The sequence below is a fragment of the Antedon bifida genome, chromosome 11 (assembly GCF_963402885.1).
Source record: "Antedon bifida chromosome 11, ecAntBifi1.1, whole genome shotgun sequence".
Taxonomy (NCBI): Eukaryota; Metazoa; Echinodermata; class Crinoidea; order Comatulida; family Antedonidae; genus Antedon; species Antedon bifida.
In genome coordinates, this window is record NC_136236.1 from 969225 (window position 1) to 987862 (window position 18638).

General features: G+C 33.7%; 2 protein-coding genes across 5 annotated transcripts; both read left to right on the forward strand.

Annotated features, from left to right (window-relative positions):
- Positions 1-928: 928 nt before the first annotated feature.
- LOC144856267 (ras-like GTP-binding protein Rho1) lies at positions 929-8681 on the forward strand. Of its 3 annotated transcripts, none has more exons than XM_078714212.1 (4): positions 929-1051; positions 4683-4848; positions 6462-6611; positions 6767-8681. In XM_078714212.1, exons 1-4 carry the CDS (start codon positions 1014-1016, stop codon positions 7037-7039), a joined length of 627 nt encoding a protein of 208 aa, XP_078570338.1. In that variant the 5' UTR covers positions 929-1013; the 3' UTR covers positions 7040-8681. The 3 variants fall into 3 exon arrangements, with proteins under 3 accessions (XP_078570338.1, XP_078570340.1, XP_078570339.1); XM_078714214.1 differs by lacking the exon at positions 929-1051 and adding an exon at positions 2418-2504; XM_078714213.1 differs by lacking the exon at positions 929-1051 and adding an exon at positions 2863-3020.
- Positions 8682-9383: 702 nt separating this feature from the next.
- LOC144855395 (molybdate-anion transporter-like) lies at positions 9384-15466 on the forward strand. 2 transcript variants are annotated; one of them, XM_078713243.1, is made up of 11 exons: positions 9384-9533; positions 9973-10144; positions 10536-10680; positions 11489-11657; positions 12020-12138; positions 12473-12609; positions 12877-13040; positions 13174-13299; positions 13454-13556; positions 13817-13964; positions 14575-15466. In XM_078713243.1, the coding sequence occupies exons 2-11, from the start codon at positions 10003-10005 to the stop codon at positions 14687-14689; spliced, it is 1368 nt and encodes a 455-aa protein (XP_078569369.1). In that variant the 5' UTR covers positions 9384-9533; positions 9973-10002; the 3' UTR covers positions 14690-15466. The 2 variants fall into 2 exon arrangements, with proteins under 2 accessions (XP_078569369.1, XP_078569370.1); XM_078713244.1 differs by lacking the exon at positions 9384-9533 and adding an exon at positions 9565-9628.
- The last annotated feature ends 3172 nt before the right edge of the window (positions 15467-18638 follow it).

An 18638-nucleotide genomic window follows, 5' to 3' on the forward strand; every position in this document is an offset into this window, starting at 1 on the left:
TGCTATATTATCGTACCTTTTCAAATTCAATTCATTTATTTAGTTTATTCATTTATCCTGTCACTGTGCATGCGTGATTGCGTTACGCGTACGTTTTTGCGTTACATTATTCATTTTTGCGTTAGGTGTACACCATTGCGTTAGACTGTTGAACATTTCCTCAAATGCTATAAAATGTTTAATTATTTTGACATCGCTTTAAACAAAATATGTGGTAAAACGGGGGAAAATATTTGATAAAATGTAACTGATGTTGCAGCCAACATACATAGGCCTCTGATTAAAACAATACAATACACTGTACATACAATATATCCACGTATCAAATGCTATATAAAATTATTAATTATTATGACATTAAGGACATCGTTTTACACAAAATATGGGGTAAAACGGGGGAAAATATTGGATAAAATGTAACTGCTGTTGCAGTCAACATACATAGGCCTATGAATAAAACAATACAATACACTGTACATACAATATATCCACGTATCAAATGCTATATAAAATTATTAATTATTATGACATTAAGGACATCGTTTTAAACAAAATATAGGGTAAAACGGGGGAAATATTGCATAAAAATGTAACTGCTGTAACAGCCAACATACATAGGCCTATGATTAAAACAATACACTGTACATACAATATATCCGAGGTAATCAATAGAGAACATTATTTTGTATTTTACAACAATGCATCTATAAAAACAAATAGACAAACAGTGATTATGGTGTACAAGAGGTACTGAAATAGAAGTGTTTGATGTTTTGAACTCTCTCCACGAAGAGACGGATATTTGACTAATTAATCAATGACTACCCAGATCCCGTGTCCGTTTCCACCAATCAGAATGCTTGAAATTGTTGTTATTTTTAGATTTTATTCGTTGGCTACATAAGTCTGAACTTAACAGCAGGAGACAAAGTTTTAGCAACTAAATATCGATAATCGGTTATTACTAATTTAACTAATTGATTATCCAGACTCCGTTATTTTCGAATAGTCTTATGGGAGCGTGTGGATCCAAGTGTAAGCAGACTAAACGGTAATTTTATTTTTTAGTTTTTTTAGTCAGACCTTTCGTTTTGTCTTCTCCGCCATATTTGCATAAAGTTTTTCTTTCAGTTTACACTTCTTTTAAAAACATTCTAAAGAAACTTGGTGTCGCAATTTGTCTATTATGGTGGCCCACAGTTGGTTGGTTTAGTTTTATCATTACTTTTTAAATGTATTTTTCGACAAAATAATTGTTAACGAACTTGTGATTTGACCTGCTTCATAGCGGATATTGAGTCACCGTTAGTAGTTGAGAATGTAAAAGTTGATATCAATGAGAGAGAGTGGACTGGGGGTATGCAGTTTGACATCAATCTGCCTCGCTTGCAACGAAACACTATTCATGTTCTTTGGTTTTTTTGCTGCACCGCTGTCTTGTTGTCATGTATTTTTGTGCCTGAAAATTGAATAAAATAAAATAAATAAAAATAACTTTAAAAAATGGTATAATATTCAATTATATGGCTATAATAAAACTTATTGTCAAAATCTTACAATTTAGATATGTTTTGTACCTTAGTAGAATCATTAAATAATACAACAAGTGATAAATATTTAAATAAATGATAATACAAGTTATTATCTTTTTAAGTTTTGATTAAATAAATTGCATGCCATTTACAGTGTTAAAAATATGAAACGGACATTGTAAACAAATCTCCTGCTGCTGCTGGACACGTAATACATTTTCTTCGTAAAAAGCTTCTTTTCTGCGGTAAGATACGAAGTTGTCCGATTCTATAATCGGTTTGGATGAAATTATTAATCGTGTCGCCGATTGGTCAATTCTTGCATTGCGCGCTAACGTGGTTCCCACTAGAGACGCAACGCAAGGACGTACGCGCAACGCAAACGAGTTAACCAATAACAAGCTACTGTTCGACTAATCCATCGCGTGATTGGTCAAATCATCTACTCATTTCATTTCATTTCATTTCAAAAAGACATTTATTTTCCTCCATAGCAATACAATACAAAATAGAATACAGAAATGATAAGGTAAAATAATTAAGATTATGATGATTGTTGGATGGACAAAAGAAAATAGAATAAAAAATAATCTAAAAAAATAGGCGTTGCATCGCTAGTGGAATCCAAGATAATTATTAATATTGCATAAAACAACATTAATGTAATTGTATCCCGGAATGAAGTTTATAAAAATGACGTCACTTTGTGATTAATAATAAATAGGGTATTTGTTTGTCATTATTATTTATTGTTTTGACTTAGCACGGAAGTTGCGGGGTAGAATTGAATAGAACTCTGATTGACCAATCAAATCGCTAGGTTATTTTAAGAACACATTCCTCAACATATAAAACTTATCGACAACTCTAATGACACAGAAACCAATCGGCATTGCTTGTGAATAGTGTTCTGTATAACCCAATATCAGGGATTTATTTATTTCTTCCAAATACACGTGCAATATTTTTAGGGTAAGTTTCTAAAAAATAATGAGATTTTTTAACGTATTTTTTGTTCTGACCATCTGACGTATATAACTCCATGGTTTATGTTTTTGTAATGGTTCGTTCCGCGTGTACTTTTGTATGGTAAAACAAAGTTAAATAATTATTTGCTAATTGATTTAATCGAGAAAAAAAATGTTAGTGAAGGAAATGTTAGATTTAAAAAATTATTAAAATTAATGTACAATATAAAATTCATTTTATATGCCGTTTCAACAAAAATACCCCCGTGTTATAAATGGAATGTTCAAACGGAGTTTTAACCAATCATGGACGACTACTTACATTGATTCCCAGCATTCTCGGTGATGATGTCATTCATTCAGGGGTATCTGTATTGCTCAATGCTGAGTCCCCTCCAGGGCTTATTGAGGTGTGGCCATATTGTCATCAACGGTAATTTTCCAAGGGGAAAGAAGGGCAACTGTTTTGAGTGTAACGGGGTGTCTGTTTCCTGGTCGATTAGTGCTAAAGTAGTTTATGGTGAGTAGTTAGAAATGAAATACAGGGACTTGAATAACACCAGTCATTAGAGTATGATTTTGGCTATACATCGAGCTTTAGTTAACCTAATGATAACGTATATGAATTGGTGTAAATTTAATCTAAATTGTGTTATATATTCCCGGAAGCGACGGACGGCGATCGGCGGTGGTGGCGCGGTGATTGTTTTTGTACGGCATATATTCTATACCTGTCAAAATTCTTTGTCATGACTTTCACAATAATACAATTTATTACGATAGTTTGCAAGGGTGTGCATAATATGAATTTGACAAAGTATATGGTCATTTAAATTGTTGTCGCTTTTCATTTGCGTCTTGATCCAGTGGTCATGGAGGCCGCCATTTTGAACTGCTGATTATTTCTAAACAAAATGGTGGCTTGTGGTGTATCAACAAATGAATGAGTTGTACTTTTAATTATGGGTGGGGCTCTTTATTACAGCTAAATCTGTACTTTAACTTTTATGTAAAAATGTTTGTTTGAAAATACATTTTATATTCAAAGGAAATATGTAAAGCTTGTTTTGTTGTTGTATTTAATTTGTTGTTTTTAAGTGTATTTTTGTTGCACTTGATTGAAAAACCCAGTGTTGGACCTTAATATCACTATATCACCCTGTGAATTCTTTACTTAGGACTTTAACTAATTTGTCATTCCATATTATCATCGGCAACCTGCATTCTACCTGCATTTGCATAAAAAGAATTAAAATACACAAAGTTAAATCATTTGTTTGGCGTCGTAGTGATTTCTATTCTATAATTATCGCACAGTGTTGAGGAAGAAATTTATTTATACATTTACTATGATGGTTTATTGGATTTTTAATCATTAACATGTAATTTAATGTTATTTCATTCTTAATCAAACTAAAAAAACTAGTTTCATTGACCTGGAGGTGGTCATTCCAAAAATCCACTTGCTATTTGTGGATTCTTACACAAACTACAAAACAAAAACATGGAATTAAATTAGAAGCCTTGAACCAGCATGGTGGATGACCATAATATTCTGTTCTATTTGGAAAAAAATTATTAATTGTTAATTCTGTCATTTATTGCGCGACAGTATCAACAATCGGATGGATGCTCGTGGCGCAGGATTAGGCGCCCTAGTAATTGTATGATAAATTATAAAATGCTTACTGTAGAGTAATTGCAATTTACAGTGGTTAGATTTAGTTAGTGATGAGTAAAATAATTTATGCACTTAAAAAGAGGGATGCGTGCTAAGTCACTACACAGATGGATTAAGTGAATGCAAGCCCAGTTAAACAAACCAGTAAATTATCATAAATAATAAAGTTGGCTATAGAGCTCTGGAAACATGAACAAGTATTGCGTTTCTGTTAGGAAAGATTTAGACAGGTAATATATCATTAATATGTTAGGAATAGAGAAGATTAACATTTGTTTCGTTAATAAATATTGTTGTGAATGGGTTTACCTTAGCATATAACTTTTTCATCTACTTTTTCATCCAAATTTCATCTACTTTTTCATCCAAATTTCATCTACTTTTTCATCAACATTTCATCTACTTTTTCATCAACATTTCATCTACTTTTTCATCAACATTTCACTCGCTCTGAAACTCTTGGGAACTAAATGTAATTAATTTTTTCTTTCTATTTTTCAGTGATTTTCCAATGGCGGCAATACGCAAAAAATTAGTGATTGTAGGAGATGGTGCTTGTGGTAAAACATGTCTACTAATTGTATTTAGTAAGGATCAGTTCCCAGAAGTATATGTACCAACTGTCTTTGAAAATTATGTCGCTGATATTGAAGTTGATAATAAGCAGGTAATTATTTATTAATACATAAGATTATCACTACACTCCCAATATTAGCACTTGCATATCGGAAAAGTCAGAAGACCATTCAGCGGAACAGCATTAAGTAGTAGTGTAGTACATCGAGCAAGAATTCTGTCTTACTCTAACTGAGCTTATTTTGCTAATGATATGTGAGCTATACAGTACAACTTATTATATTATAATAGTACAGTATTACTGATATTGAAATATCCATTTAAATGTGTAAATGGCCAACAACAGTGTTGTTAATCCTTTTTACTAGGAACAGTATTTACACCACAACACTCTTCCTGATTTTAATAACAGGAAGAAGATTCCTTTTGGAAAATAATAGGAAATTACTCAAGCGTGAAATTGTACTTGTGTCATTGATCCCCAACTGGGAGCATAACTACCTTTAGGTGACCACACCCACCAGTTATGAACTTAGTAATACCGGTATTGCAATACTGAGTCAAGTGTCATAGATGGGCCAAATTAATCATAAAATGTGGTTATAAACACATTAACATTTAAAACAATCGGTTGCTTCAATCATTTTGATTGGAATTGTGAAAGTTACATGACAGCTGTTGATTGTTTTTATTGTGACCCATAATAATGTGCTCATTTGTATAGTTTAACTTCCTCGTTTGGAATTCCCATTCCTGATTTAGACACTCTCTTTAGTGTAATTATCAGGAAAAGAAATAGGTGCTGCATAGGCAGGATCATGATAGAACAGACAAATTTCTTGTTTCTGCCTCAAAATAAAATATTTATTGTACGAGTACTTTCGACCATAAGTCATCATCAGGTACTGATAGAATATTGGTAAAAGACGAATACATATAGAAAAAGGGTACACTAGAAAACAAAGGAGTCTATTATGGGCTATATGAGCGTAATAATGAACAAGCAAATAACACATTTAGTGTAACGTATCTTTATACATGTATTCCTAAACCTGTCCCCCGTCAGCAAAAATGTGAAAGTAGGCTAAAAAATGTGAATTGAAAACAAAACGAAATTGAAATATGTTCATTGCTAATGGTATATAATTGTCAGTTCTGTGTTATTTGGTACTTCTATTGTACAATAATATCTATTGTTTGTGTGGGCAATGGAATTTTAGCATTGTGTCCTGCTACCATGTGACTTAGTGCTGTACTGGTTGGTACTGTTTATAGCTGTTAACGCTACACTAGGCGTGGTTAAAAGAATACATCGTACAGTCATAATTAAGGAATGTGAAACAGGGATTTTTTTTACTGTAGTTATTTAGAAAATTTGATTACAAATAAATTTTCTATCAACTTCAAAAAGTTATTTTAGGAAATATCTAGAAGCAGGAACAAGTATATACAGTACAACTTCTGTTATTGGCGATTCTTTTTGCTGCCATAGAAACGCTGGGTTATGTTTTTTGGGCGTATTGGTTCACACGGATGTTTTGTTAGAATCCAAATGAGCTAGTGTGAACCGACTCTGTTACATTTCTCACAGGAATCTGGCCTCAGCAAAGTGAATGTAGCCTTAGTGATGTTCATTATTGTTTGTATGTAATTGTTTAAAAAGACCATCATTAAACTCTGTATTTATCCATTTATCTGATACAGGTTGAGTTAGCATTATGGGATACTGCAGGGCAGGAGGATTACGACAGGCTTCGACCATTGTCATATCCAGATACAGATGTGATACTGATGTGTTTTTCTATTGACAACCCAGACAGTTTAGAAAATATCCCAGAGAAATGGACACCAGAAGTAAGTACTATGTTTTATTACTGCATTCAGTGCCTGAATGAAAGCTGGATAAAAGCTGTTGCGAAACCTATTTGACTTGAAAAGGAAAAATATATATAAATGCCAGACCCAGAATCATACCCCTTCTAAAATATTGTATTTATTTGTTGTTTTAGGTAAAACATTTTTGTCCTAATGTGCCCGTAATCCTAGTTGGTAACAAGAAAGATTTGCGAAATGACGAAAACACAAAGAGAGAGCTAGCCAAGATGAAGCAAGAACCAGTAAAAACAGAAGAAGGGCGCGCAATGGCCGATAAAATCCAGGCATTCGCGTACCTAGAATGCTCGGCTAAAGCAAACGAAGGTGTACGAGAAGTGTTCGAGACCGCAACACGTGCTGCACTGCAAGTCAAAAAGAAGAAACGACCACGTTGTAGAATTCTCTAATCAGTTTCAAGTGCTCTGTAATTTTTTTAATTTTATCCAACACACAAAGCGCTGAGGTTTTATTCCTTATACGTTGTTGTTGTTGCCATGACCTCTTTGTGTATATTTTTTTCCATGTGCACATCATCCCACATGCTATGGGACCATTGAAAACTGCTGGTCTGAACTTTGTATGAAGGCTTCTTCACCGGGGATAATGTATATACAATACTACTAGGTCTTAAGACATGGCAACCACCTAGTCCACTTATTCACCGGGGATGGTGTATATACAATACTACTGTAGGTCTTTGGACTTAGTAACTACCTAGTCCTAGATGCTAAATGTCTCTTATTCATAGCTTTGCGTTACTAGGAGACAAAATCATTTATTGTAGTATATGTAAACTGCGTATAATTCAGCTATAAGGAATAATATTTGGAAGCAATGGTTATAATCTGGATTAACCTGTATGTAGAGAACGTTGTAATCATTATCATCTCTTGTGAAATGTTTCCTATAGAGCAAGTATCATTTTATCCACCCAGCTGTCTTTGGATTTAATATTTGTTAACCAGACACATTTTTGTTAAAGCCATTTAATTCCATAATTATGCACTATTGAATGTGTACAGACGTGTGATCAACATTTTTTTTATAGTTGTAAGTTGATGCAAATCAATTCTCTTAACACTAATAGTGTCTACATTTAATACTGCTTATTTGGCACCAATATGTTCCTTTTAGAATTCTATACAATTGTGAATTTGACATTCTGCACACCAGTATGTGGTATTGGTGTTCAAATTACAGTTATATTCTCTCATATTCTTCTATTTACACTTTGTGCATAGATAATATAAATTGGGAATTTGGCAGTGTATTAATTTTTCAAATTATCCTTCACGAGACCCTTGAAATGTCTGTATTTGTTTCTCTTTGAATCTTATCTTATATATTCTTCTAACCTAAAGCTCTGTCTACACCATCAAAGTTTATTTGACATAAAAAGTGTGCCCATATATGGACATGATGATGTCATAGTACTACCATAGTTGGGCATATCCCTACCATATTTGTGTACATCACACTTTTTTTTGTAAAACTAATTTGATAGTGTAGACAGCTTAATGTATGCTGGTGGTTATTTGAAAAATATACATACTGTTTTTTTGTACAGATAATGAAAGGAAACCTATGTATGCACTACAGTACATGTGGATACCAATTTACTATAATTATCACTAGGTTATAATTGCCTAGATTCTGTTATTGCTTTTATTATTTTTATATTTTGTCATTTAATATAGGAGTATACGTAGTTTGGAAGTAGTTTTATAACATGATTCAAATATGTTATTTAAATTGATTTTCAGTAGGCAACTGGTTTATAGATATAATACTGTGAGGAGCATATGTAGCGATATTAATGTTTAATAATTTATAACCAGTATATTTTGGTTTACAGATCATTTCTTATTCCGTCGATATCCATCAGTAGGGTTTTAACAAAATACTCTTGAGTAGGGCAATATTTACAGGAAGAATCTGTAATTTTTCTGGCAACTTATTGCCTTGTTAGATTGTTGTAGAAATATTTCAACCTGTTCTCGGTATTCTGTGTGAAAAATAAACGTCATGAAGAAATGCTTACTTCAACAATTATTGTTTACATTTATTTGTTTAGTTATAAAACTGAATAATTATTTCCTGGTGTCTGCTTTCGTGAGTAGACCACTCACTGCTTTTAAATACATTAATTTAGTACGGCCTATGATTTTCAAAAATGTATGACAGCAACAAAAAACACAACTACCCCCTCTATCGGTAGTCAGGTTGTTTTCTACCGATAGAGGGGGAACTATTAAAATAGTTCCCGTGCTGTCTGATAGCAGAACTGATTCTTCCCATAAGATACGCCTTTTATTTATTCATTAAATATTTAATAAACTAGTGTATTCTAGCACTGCCTCACGGATAGACCACTTCTTGCTTTGAAACTAAAATTAATAAAAAAAAAAAACAAAGATCAATTTCAGTTGATTTCGACAATTTTTAAGGCAAAAACACAAACCCCCACTATTGGTAAATCCCAGTTCAATAGTTCTTATATCTGATAGCAGATTAATAATCTATTCTCCATGCATATATCTTTTATTTATTATTCATGAAATTCTTAATTACACTAATACAATGGCACCTCCCTCATGGCTAGACAACTACTTGCTTTTAAACAAATTAATTTAGTAACAAACGTTGGTATTGCAAACATTAATTTTATGATAGCAGCAAAAAACACAACTACCCCCTCTACAACTACTCCACTATTTTGATGGTTCCCGTATCTCTCTCTCTGATAAAAGAGGGAAAAACATTTACATGCAGCCCCTATAAAATAACGCTGCTGCGCTTGAATGATTTAATTAATATAATAATGATAATTGTCTCGTACGTAGGCGAGGCGTAGTAAACATTTTATGAAAGCCGTGTTTTGTGACTGTTTCATCAATAAACGTAAGTGCACATTACATTGTTTTTAAAACTAACTACCTCTAGGCCTAGGCCCTAGTAGGGCCTATTTATTAATAAAGGCTGCTACTATAAAATAGGTAGGTGCCTAGCTAGTACTACTAGTACTTTGTAGGAGTAGGCCTATATATAGCCTACTTACTCTACCTAGGCCTAGGGGGCTTAGACCCTATAATTGCTACGGTAATACTAGTGCAACTATATAGCCTTACTATTCCCTAGCTAGTACTAGCTAGGCAGTAGTGTAGGCCTTGGTACTAACTCGTATTAAACTCTTCCGCTCAGCAAATATATCGGGCATATAAAAAAACGCTTTAAAAACTGGGCCCAATCGCTTATATGGATGTCAGATTGATAAATGTTCCGATTATCAATTTCTGTGAACAGCCTGAATATAACTTACTCTTTTGTTTGTTGTTTTAAGAGAATAAGAGGACCAGCTGAATCCAACAAGATGTTCATCTATACAGCTATAGCCCTCTGTGTTGTTGGATTGCTTTTATATTTCTTTTCACATTCTATTGTACCAGTATCTGGGGATGTAGCCTTCAAGACATTTCAATGGACATATCTGCCGGTCTATCTACTTGCAATGGGTATGCCTTCATTGTATTATGTATAAAATATTTGTAATATACTGTATGTATATAATATTAATAATAAATTATTAAATACTAGGGCCTATACATTACAAAGTTACTGAAATGAGTCATTATCATCATCATCTCATCATATTATCAACATCATATCATCATCATCATCATCATTATCAACATCATATCATCATATATCATCATCATATATCATCATATCATCATCATCATATTATCATAATATATCATCATCATATATCATCATCCTATCATCATCATATATCATTATCAAATCATTATCATATATCATCATCATATCATCATCATTATCATATCTTTATTATATCATTATTATATCATATTATTAATATTAATTATTATTATTAAATTGCAGTTGCTGATTGGCTACAGGGCCCATACATGTATGCACTTTATGCCAAGTATGAAATGACAACTCTCCAAATCCAGCAGCTGTTTGTAGCAGGCTTTGGGGCCAGTATGTTATTTGGAACATTTGTTGGTTCATTTGCAGATAAATAGTAAGTCAAACAACGTCATTGATTTTAATTGGCTCCTCTGACATAATTGACTGTACTCGAAACATTTTTGCGATTTGCAAGTACTGAGAACACTGCGTCAGAGGGGCCTACCATCTGACCAATTAACTTGGCTCCCTGACACACACCTTCTTCGCAGTAGCCAAACAATTATCAATTGATTTTTTTTTAATGCCACCAGTTTATTTAGAAGACAACAGAGATAGATTGGTTTTGAGAGGACTTGTTGAAGAATAATAGACACAGTCTGCCAAAAGACTCCAAATTAGAATCATGGACCTATTTATAAGTCCATGATACAATCATACAGTATTCTGAAGTCCAGAACATTAATCTCCTAATGTCTTTCTCAATCAATTAGGCTCTTTTTTTCAGTAAATCTTGCATGTTTGACTGTATCATGCCAACAACTGTAATATATGGATGCATCTATGTAATAACAAAACATCTGCTGTTAATACATTGTATAATAGCAGATGTTTTTATATTTTATTTTGATATCTCTAATCTGTTTTGCAAATGAGGAGATTGAATTTTTTTTTAAACACAATTTTATTTTTTTACTGTCAATGAAAGATTAACTTGTTAAGGCTGGATTAACAGGACTTGAGTGTTTTTATAGAAACATTCTCAGCATACTCACAGTAATTTATTAACACAAATATATCAGTCTAGAAAGCATATTTCACTAACATAAAGTCATAAATAGAGCATATACTGTACAGTACCTAGGGCAGGTATTTATTGGTTCAAAAAATAGCTTTACAATCATTATATCATGTGTTTGTAGTGGAAGAAGAAACAATTGCATTTTGTACTGCATCTTGTATGGCTTGTCATGTATCACCAAACATTTTGCTGATTTCTACATATTAATGGTCGGCCGGCTTTTGGGAGGAGTGGCTACATCGTTATTGTTCAGTGCATTTGAGGCATGGCTTGTCTGTGAGCACAAAAAGGTATTTTAGTGTTACTATACTGTTCCACTGTTATGAACATCTGCATGGTGAATTGAAAGTAACGATGCGTAAAAAGGGTTACAATTGTCTTTTGAGCTGACACAGAGTAATGCCCATATCTGACCTATGACCTATGAACTAGTTCAGTCATGTTAATTCCTTGACACACTTTTGGCTATCCTATGTTCAGGCCTATAGGCATACAGTGGGTCGTTGCAATAGAAAGCTCCTATTCTTACCTTCTGCTCCATGTATTTTCTCTATTACCACTTTACCCTTCTACATGTAGATAATATTGTCTGCTCGTGGAGTATACTTGGCACACTCTTTCTTGGTAACCACTCCTGCTGTTTCTTTTTAAGCGTGGCTTTCCTGACGAGCATCTTACCTCAATCTTTGCCCTGCAAACTTTAGGCAACTCTTTGGTAGCCATCATATCTGGTGTTGTTGCTCAGTGCTTCTCCGACATTTATGGCATGGTGTAAGTAACAACACAACACAACATAACAATGTAGCGCAGTGAGTCGACCAATCGCAGATGACAGTGTGGATGATGCATTGTATTGTGATTGGTCAAATTGCATTGAGTCCAAATGTGAACCAAGCTTAAGAGTTAGTTCATGCTTAGTTATTTCCCCTTCATGAGCACATTGACCGCTAACTTTGGTGGGAAGGAACCATCTTTACCCGGGTAAGTGACAAGATTTGAACTTAAACTTTGTTGCTTCATATGCCCTACCATTAGACCACTGGCTCATTACAGTATTACAGCGTGCTATATGAGTATTATAACTTCAATATTGTTATTTCTGCAGAGCTCCTTTTGATGTTTCTCTTGTTGTACTTATCATTTTAATATTTGTCATCATCACGTCATGGACTGAGAATTATGGAGATTCTTCAGCTAATGTTATGACTTCATTTTCATCAGCTCTCTCGTCAATTAGAAATGGTAAGCAGCAGTCATATTCTAATACACAATTTCTATACAGTATCTAAACACTTGAATGCTGTTAGAAGCACTTTTTTGCCCAAGCTTATATACTAATAGTTTATAAACCAATCTTGGGCGCTTGGTTGATTTTTGTCTGTGCTTACATTTTTATTCTAGGTAATTTATTTTCTCCAAAAAATAATGTCTAAATGTCCTTATTTTCTGTAATTTGTACTAATTAATATGATTATTTATATTTACATTTGTTTTGTATTTGTTTGTTAGACCCTGTTATATTGTACCTGGGCCTAGTACAGTCACTGTTTGAAGGGGCCATGTATACTTTCGTTCTTGAATGGACTCCAGCCCTAGAATTGGCCCAGCCAAAATTAAACATTGATATGGATAAACCATTAATTCCTCATGGATGGATTTTCGCCAGTTTTATGGTAAAACACTTGGATTTGTTTGTAAAAATTGATATTGATTTGATGGATTGATTGATTTTGATTGACTGATTTTGATGGATTGACTTTAATTGACTGATTTTAGTGGATTGATTGATTTTTATTGTTTTTTAAGGTGGCAGTCATGATAGGCTCATCAATTTTCAAACTTTTGAACAAAGTTTTCTCTGTCGAGTCGTTCATGCGTGTCGTGCTTCTTGTTGCAATGGTAGGATTGGCCGTTCCAATATTTAAGCCAATGGTAAGTGTCTACTGTGGCCATCTTAGTGGCTCTTTTACCGGCTTCTTCGGTTGGAAAAGTTTGCAATTTTTAGTTCTAAAATTGAAACTGAATCAATGTTGTATACTAAGAATCTTGCTTTTAATTAATTTAATTGTTTTAATATTTTGTTTAGCAACAAACTGCTGTTTACACTGGGTTTCTTGTGTTCGAAATGTGTATTGGTATTTTCTGGCCAGCCCTGATGGAGATGCGTAAAAGATACCTCCCAGAAGAGGGTAAGTGATGACGATTTTCATTTTATTTATTATTTATACTGGGTGACCTCTTAAGTCAAAGACTGATCTCCCAGAGGGCCCAGTTATGATCAGTGGCTTTGATTTACTAGTACACCAAGGTAACCCCCTACTCTCTCGATGTACTAGGTTCTTTAAAGTGCACATGAGCTAGATGTGTACACTGGACCTACCATCACGATATATTTATAGAAGTAAGCAGTATATAAAATGTTGTAACCAAATTATATTTGTTATTTCAGCTCGTGCAACTATCATGAACTTCTATAGGATTCCATTGAATCTGTTGGTGATAGTGATACTGCTACAGGATTTGACAATGGCGGCCATCTTTAAAAGCTGCTGTGTTTTTCTATTTATAGCATTCCTTACACAGTGCTTATTATATAAGTAAGTACACATTCTTATTATATAAGTAATTACACATTCTTATTATATAAGTAAGTACACATTCTTATTATATAAGTAAGTACACATTCTTACAGACAGTAGAACGTAGTAAAGGGTCACTTTTGGGGCCCTTAAAAGGAGTGTCCACTGAATAAGGATTGGCCATAGTGTTAAAACATATGATATTGCCCTTTGTTTTATTTGTTTCGTTTCGTCTATTATAAGTCTTTAGGCCGAGGAGTAAATTAATCACTGTCCTATCATAGGTTGTAGTACTCCTCCTAACACAGGGGCTTTTTTGTAAGCCAGTTCACCAAAGAACTGGGTTCTGTAAAGTGCACACGGGCAGAGTGTGTACACTGGACCTACGTTTTGTAGTCCTTATTCGAGAAAACTTGTTTTGCCTCCAAAACTAAGAGCAATTCTCAAACCCATGTTGATATTGTTGACTGAATATGTCCCAAAGGAAAGGTTCTTCTGTAGTAGATATAATTGAGGTTATTCCCTCACTTTAAACAATTTAAACTTGTTATACATAAATGTTTGTATTTATTGTTATGTTTAAAAATTTATTTCTGTGTATGACAAATATGATTTAATTATTTTACAGAAGCGTTTCCTCTGATTATTATAAGAATCAAAGCAAGTTGCCTGAATCCAAAGGGGTTGTTCCTTTTACAGATGATCCACCTGAAGGACACCCAGAAAAAGAACAATTGTGCTGAGACGTGGCACAATGTTGTAATGGTATTTTAAGTTGTTATGTCGGCTTATAAACCATTGTTTCTATTGTTTTCTGGATTTAGGAGATGCACAAATAATCTCACAGCTTTTAGAAGACTTGTTTTTAGAAGGTTTTTTTCTGTATTAGTCGCCATTTTATATTCTATTTATATTAGTTTTAGTGGGAATGTTATACTCATTATAAGAATAAGTTAAAAATAAGTACTTGATGTATGATGAAATACCAATACCTCTTGGAGTGTAATCATGTCAGAGTTCACCTTTAGTTTAAAGTATATACTGTAGTAATAAAAAATAATATGGTAGCGAAATTATCTGTAAGAAAAGAGAAACTTATTGGCCACTTATTGACGGACATTTTGTCCTGGTGAACTATTTTGATTGTTTTGTGATAATGTTTGGCATCAGTTGTAATATCTACCTTTTCTAAAAGCACTTCCATTTGACTGAATATAGGGTCTTAATTTCCTCCGAAAAATAAAAATAAACGAATAAAGATCACTATTTTAAAGTATATTATAAGTAATAAGTTAATATTTAAAATGCCAAATCAAACAGTTGAATAAATAAAAAGCATATATATTATACATTCCATGTTTTTATTAGAAAACAATTGACAAATATTTTAAATATACTTTTACATTCCTTTCAAACACCTTTATAGAATATTTCAGTAACACGTTATTGAATTTTAAAAGTTGATATATTATGCACATTTTGCCAAACTAAATTTTGTAGTCATTGATGTAATAATATATATGACATTATTCAAAATAATGTTTAAAATTAGAATAAATATGGCATAAAATGCTGGAATTTAAATTGTTTTGTTTACTATGTTTAAATATTAAAAGTGCGTGCTGCGTGCGTGCGTATCATTAGCATTGTTTGAACGCGATCGTCAACATGACTAAAAACAGATTTTCATAGTTACCCCTAAAGTCTGTTTTCCGAATTTATTCATGCGAAACGAAAGCGTGGACAAAAGTACACTCATTTTTTGTGACGCCAAAAAATGCGCAACCAATCAGAATCGGGAATAGAAAGTTTCTATTGACTGTGATCCCCGTGAGAACCAAGCTTAAACAACGTTGCGTCCTCACATTAGATTATCTTGATTTATTTCCTAATGATATTACGACATGATTTGCTAAAATATGAAACAAAATATATAAGACTCATTAGGACCTCATCTCCACCATGGTTGGGGCTGAGCTGAGAAATTGAAAAATAGAGATGCTAGGTCCCCGGAAATTATACTTTCCTTTATTTCCAACAAAAAAGGCACGTTGACAAAAGGGGATAAGATTTAGTTAGAAACTAATTGCACGTATACATTGATATATATGAAACGAAATTATAATTCTACAGGACCAGCCCATCATGGTTGGGTGGAGCTAATAATTTTGAAAAATAGAGATGCTAGGTGCCCGGAAATTGGACTTCGAAATGGAAAGAATACAAATCTACAGGACCAGTCCCTGCCTATCCTAAATTAACTTGACTCTCTAAACATCTCTCTTTCGAAATAAAAGAAAAACATTTTATATATATTAAAAAAAAAATCCGTAGGCCTAGAGATTCGAACCCCAGCTAGTAGAACTGAGAGAATTAAAACAAGTTACTAGAGCACTACCCGTTATGCCACAATATACACGGGTAGTGAAGGGTGACAATAGTATATTCTTAATACGCGCTTCATATTACGTCATTCTAATCGTCACGTCCTAAATATGCATATTCATGCGCATCATTTTGAGGGAACGAAACTCGTATAAAACATGTCTAAGACCGTCGGTTGGGGACTGAGATGAGATTATAAGTCTCCAGGACCATCCCCTGCCTATTAAATTAACTTGGCTCTCTAAATATCCCTTTCGAAATAAAAAAAAAACATTTTATATTAAAAAAAAAAAAAAGAGAAATCCATCGAGATTCGAACCCCAGCTAGTAGAATTCAAACCATAGTTACTAGAGCACTACCCGTTATGCCACAATATACATGAATAATGAAGGGTGACAATAGTATTCTTATACGTGCTTCATATTACGTCATTCTAATCCTTACGTCATAAATTTGCATGACGTCATTTTGAAGAAACGAATCTAGTTTTAACGTTGATGTAAACCAGAGGGCCGGATAGCTCAGTTGGTAGAGCGTCGTGGAACACGATTATCGTGGGTTCAAACCCCATGCCGGTCTCGGTGGAATAGAGTTAAAGCTATGCGAGCTTCTGTGTTTGGGGTTCACAGATTTAAACGTCCCCCATTCCACCACGGCATTATGAGGCGATAACATCAAAGCATCTGATGTCGTGACCCAAGGCTGTGAGAGGGCCTTACCGTGCTAGAGGCAAGGGAGCACACCAACTTTTTTTTTGTTGGGGCTTATCGCCTCCTTTCGATCTCGTAAATTTTATGTTTGCCGCCCTCAATTTTAAGAACACCTGAGTTATGTCAGAAAATTAGGAACAAATAAATAGAAATGTGTAAATATGCCCATGCCTAATTGCCTAGCTAGTGTATTCTCTCTTTTTATTGTAAAAAATTATTTCAGAAAAGTTTTTTTGAACTTTTAAGTTTTAAAATTGCTTTTTTTTCTAGTGTATTATTCTACATTTCTAGACGTACGTATAAATTATCATCATAATTGAAAATTCTCTTCGTTACGTGTTTAAAAGAAAATTAATATCTCATTGTAGTTGTACGACACGGCTTGGTATGCTGTGCCTTGTTATGCAAATGAGATTGTGCAGGTGTAATTGGACTGATGGTTTGTCAGTCATTCGCGTCGTTATGCAAATGTGATTGTGCAGGTGTAGTGGGAATGGTTTGTCATTCGCGTCGTTATGCAAATGTAATTGTGCAGGTGTAGTGGGAATGGTTTGTCATTCGCGGTCAACACGCCACACTGTTTACTCGGTTAACCTTTTACATTAGAAGGTGTCCTCATATTGTACTGTACTAATTCTAGTATTATTTTAACTTAACGTCACCTAGTGACTGTATTATTGTGCCTTTATCGCTAAATTGGTAGCGAAATATCTGTTTCATGGAGAAAAAATATATATTTTGAATACGTTATGCAGTGCTCTTTTGACCTTGGAGCTTTAATATATTATTTCCAAACATGGTTGCTCGGTCGCCAGCGGAGGCCGGGGACGGATAGGAATTTTAAGAGAGTTTTCCCCTATCCAGGGCATTTTATTCTTTATTTTTCGCCTATCCCAAGTGTGTGTTCGCACCGTCCCAGATTAAATGATGATAAATATTGTTTTAAATACTTTGTTTTCGTTTGTTGTTGCATGGGGTTGGGGACTGGGATGAGATTATAAGTCTCCAGGACCAGCCCCTGCCTATTAAATTAACTTTAACTCTCTAAATATCCCTCTTTCGAAATAAAAAAAAACATTTTATATTAAAAAAAAAAAAAGAAAAGAAATTCGTCGAGATTCGAACCCCAGCTAGTAGAATTCAAACTGCCACAATATACACGAATAATGAAGGGTGACAATAGTATTCTCAGTGTAATTTAACTCTTCCCTGGTATTCTTATACGCGCTTCATAATATTATATCATTCTAATCGTTACGTCATAAATTTGCATGACGTCATTTTGAGGAAACGAATCTAGTTTTAACGTTGACGCAAACCAGAGGACCGGATAGCTCCGGTGCCTAGTCTGGCCTGGCTAGTGTATTCTCTCTATTTGTTTAAATAGTACATCTGTCTTAATGTAAATTTTTGAAAAGTGTTTATAGTTATATATATTATTATATTTCTTACAATAAGTTCTGAAATTTCAAGACTTGGATTGGTTGAGTACGCATATCTAAGTAATAAGGCTTTATTGTCAAAATCCGTTCGTTTGCAAAGTGAATAACAGACGAAGCAAGCGTAATCACGGGGAAAAAAGACAATACCGGCCGC

Excerpts from the sequence above, each read along its gene's own strand:
- LOC144855395 (XM_078713243.1), top strand. The coding sequence starts at position 10,003 with ATGTTCATCTATACAGCTATAGCCCTCTGTGTTGTTGGATTGCTTTTA. Across the intron at positions 11,658-12,019 it reads TTGTCTGTGAGCACAAAAAG|CGTGGCTTTCCTGACGAGCA; the intron begins GTATTTTAGTGT and ends TTTCTTTTTAAG. Across the intron at positions 13,965-14,574 it reads ACACAGTGCTTATTATATAA|AAGCGTTTCCTCTGATTATT; the intron begins GTAAGTACACAT and ends ATTATTTTACAG.
- LOC144856267 (XM_078714212.1), top strand. The coding sequence starts at position 1,014 with ATGGGAGCGTGTGGATCCAAGTGTAAGCAGACTAAACG. Across the intron at positions 1,052-4,682 it reads AAGTGTAAGCAGACTAAACG|TGATTTTCCAATGGCGGCAA; the intron begins GTAATTTTATTT and ends TCTATTTTTCAG. Across the intron at positions 4,849-6,461 it reads TTGAAGTTGATAATAAGCAG|GTTGAGTTAGCATTATGGGA; the intron begins GTAATTATTTAT and ends TATCTGATACAG.